The sequence below is a fragment of the Montipora foliosa genome, chromosome 9, assembly GCF_036669935.1.
Source record: "Montipora foliosa isolate CH-2021 chromosome 9, ASM3666993v2, whole genome shotgun sequence".
NCBI lineage: Eukaryota > Metazoa > Cnidaria > Anthozoa > Scleractinia > Acroporidae > Montipora > Montipora foliosa.
The window spans coordinates 1,020,632-1,023,131 of NC_090877.1; the positions used below are offsets into that span (position 1 = coordinate 1,020,632).

General features: G+C 35.8%; 1 protein-coding gene and 1 non-coding gene across 3 annotated transcripts in view; both read left to right on the forward strand.

The window, feature by feature from the left end:
* Window positions 1-2,500, forward strand: part of LOC137969495 (endoplasmic reticulum magnesium-transporting P-type ATPase-like) — a 49,578-nt gene that overhangs the window by 16,412 nt on the left and 30,666 nt on the right. For both annotated transcript variants that reach the window (XM_068815775.1, XM_068815776.1), the window contains exon 11: window positions 1,293-1,409. In XM_068815775.1, coding sequence (XP_068671876.1) covers window positions 1,293-1,409 — 117 coding nt within the window. The remainder of the gene's footprint in view (window positions 1-1,292; window positions 1,410-2,500) is intronic.
* Trnaa-agc (transfer RNA alanine (anticodon AGC)) lies at window positions 2,099-2,171 on the forward strand. The gene has a single exon. It is a non-coding gene; the product is annotated as a tRNA-Ala (tRNA).

Consider the following 2,500-nt stretch of genomic DNA (forward strand, 5'->3'; position numbering starts at 1 on the left):
ACACAGGGAAGGAAGAATCCAGGGCAACACTGCAAACAACCATTTCCCAATAGGGTGATCGCATCGATTGGTTGGCTACCAGTAATTAATTATGCAATGACAAAACAATTATAACAAAACAGCCAATAACTAAACATTACATTATATAATGATAGCGTACTACAAGTTGGGATCTTAACACCATTCTGATTTCACTATCAGGTTTAGTACTAATAGAAAGAAAAAATATTGTTATAGTAAAGTACATGTACATGGTTTCAACAACTAGATAACATGGGCTATGTTTTCATGATGTCTGTTTTCTCGCTCACAATTCTGACTCAGATAAACAGCTTTCGTATTAATCACAGGTGTTTTATAATAATAATAATAATTTGTGAACTTATTGTGCGCAGCTTAACATGAGAATGATCAGCTGCACATTACAACTGCATTACTTTACAAGAATTTAACAATTAAAGATAATGCATATAAAAACTAAATAATATATACTGAAGCACATAGATTGAAAGAAAACTTAGAACAATTCGAGCACTGGCAGCCATGTTGGCGCCAAACACTGAGATTCTTCGTTTTAGGGATTATATAGTACAGTGTAAGCAAATAGATATTTTGTTGAGAAGAAAAACATGAATTTGAGTGGAGGTCTGTTTTATTTGACTTGTGCTTTACGCATGCAGTTTCGATACTTAATGAAAGGTCAAATAAAATTGCCAGTGGGCGTTAAGCCACTGTGCTCACAGATTTTTAAACATACATGTAGTACGTCCCCCGATTCCTGTAGTACAATGCAAATCCTGTGGCGCGTGGCACGATTGCGTCTCGTGCAAGGGTGGTAACTTACTTTTGACCAGTACTGTAGGATTTATGTGCCCACTATCTGGAAAATCTGGAAAAGTGCATGTGAGAACACAGCAATGGTTACTTTTGCAACCTGCAGTGCTACGTCTGCTTTGACCAACCCTTTGCCCTCCTCAGAGTGAAATTTTCACTCTGCCTAATGCTGGATGATTTTACCTGTCAATGGCTGTGGCATCTGGGATGAAAGGGTTTACAACATTTATGGCAAATCAAAAAATTTATAAATCCACCTTAAATCGTTTCCCTCCTAAGAGTAACACTATATAGATTTTACTCTGTCTATTGACAGATAATTTTAATAGGTCAGTGGGGGCTTGTTCATGCAGGGATAAAAGGGTTAACAATACATTTAAAGCACTTATACAAAACTTGTTCATTTTGAGAATTGTTGACTAACTGGTGCAACTGTACATTTTTTCCCCTTTTTTCAGACAGCAGAGGATGTAAGTTTTAAAAAAGTATTATCCTGCTTTTGGCAAAATCTTCAAGGTGATCCATCAAGCCTTCCAAGAACAGCTAACCTTTTAGAAATTCTGGGAAGTGTTACTGTAAGTTCACCATAACAGCAGATGTACCTGTTATAGAACAGGGTTTTGGTTAGTTTGTAAATCTTAAAAAAATCTTGATTAAGGGCCAAGTGAACATGGTACATTGTACATGTAAAGGTTCATTGATCCTTGTGGTGCTACCAGCCCATTTCTAAAGAAGATGAAAATGTTTGCCGCACAACCCTCCTTTCTTCACTTCAAAGAGTAAGTGGATTTTATATGATTGTAACAGTACTGCTGGCATCATAAGGAAGATATCTGCTTACAAACATTCTCTTTGAAAGAAGTGTATATTTGAAGACAGTGCAGCTAGGCTCTAGACGAAAGAGAGATAATCCTTGCACGTATCTGGACAATTTAAGCAATATTATTGTCTCTTATAGAAATTTGAAAAATTCAAGTGGCTCCAAGGGGATTCCAAGCCCATTACTTTTTTTTTTTTTAAGTGAATGTTTTATTCAAAGGATTACACTGTAACTCTACAACACTCTCATGTAATGGCAATGTTGTGGTACCAAATTAAACAAATTTTGCTTAGCAAGATGCATTCATTAGCGTCAAGTAATATGTTACCATGGCAACGAAAGAGCCATCTAAAAAGCACTTTTTCAAAAATGTTAAGTTTAATTATAATAATTAAACTTATTTACAAGAAACAAAACGCAAATTACAGGCCATGACTTTTGTGTGGCTTCATAGCTCAGTTGGTAGAGCATTGCACCAGCATCCCAGAGGTCATGGGTTCAAATCCCTTTGGAGCCACACATCCATAAGAGACAATAATAGGACATTCCGTAATTGCACAGGGAACTGGGGCAAGTATCAAATTTGAACCAATCGATAAATTGACACCATCACATGAAAGATAAAATTGAGATTGGCCATCTGTAGAAATTAAGTTTGATACTTTTAGGTCGAGCAGAGACCAAGTTATAACATAACATAGTTAAAAATCCATACAAACATCTCGAATTTTGAGGCTGCATCCCCCAAAATCGTATTATAAACTCTTAAAATGTTTTACAATTTCTGTAATATTCGTAAAAATAGGCAAAACAAAGTGATTTTCACATCACCTACAATGTATTTCC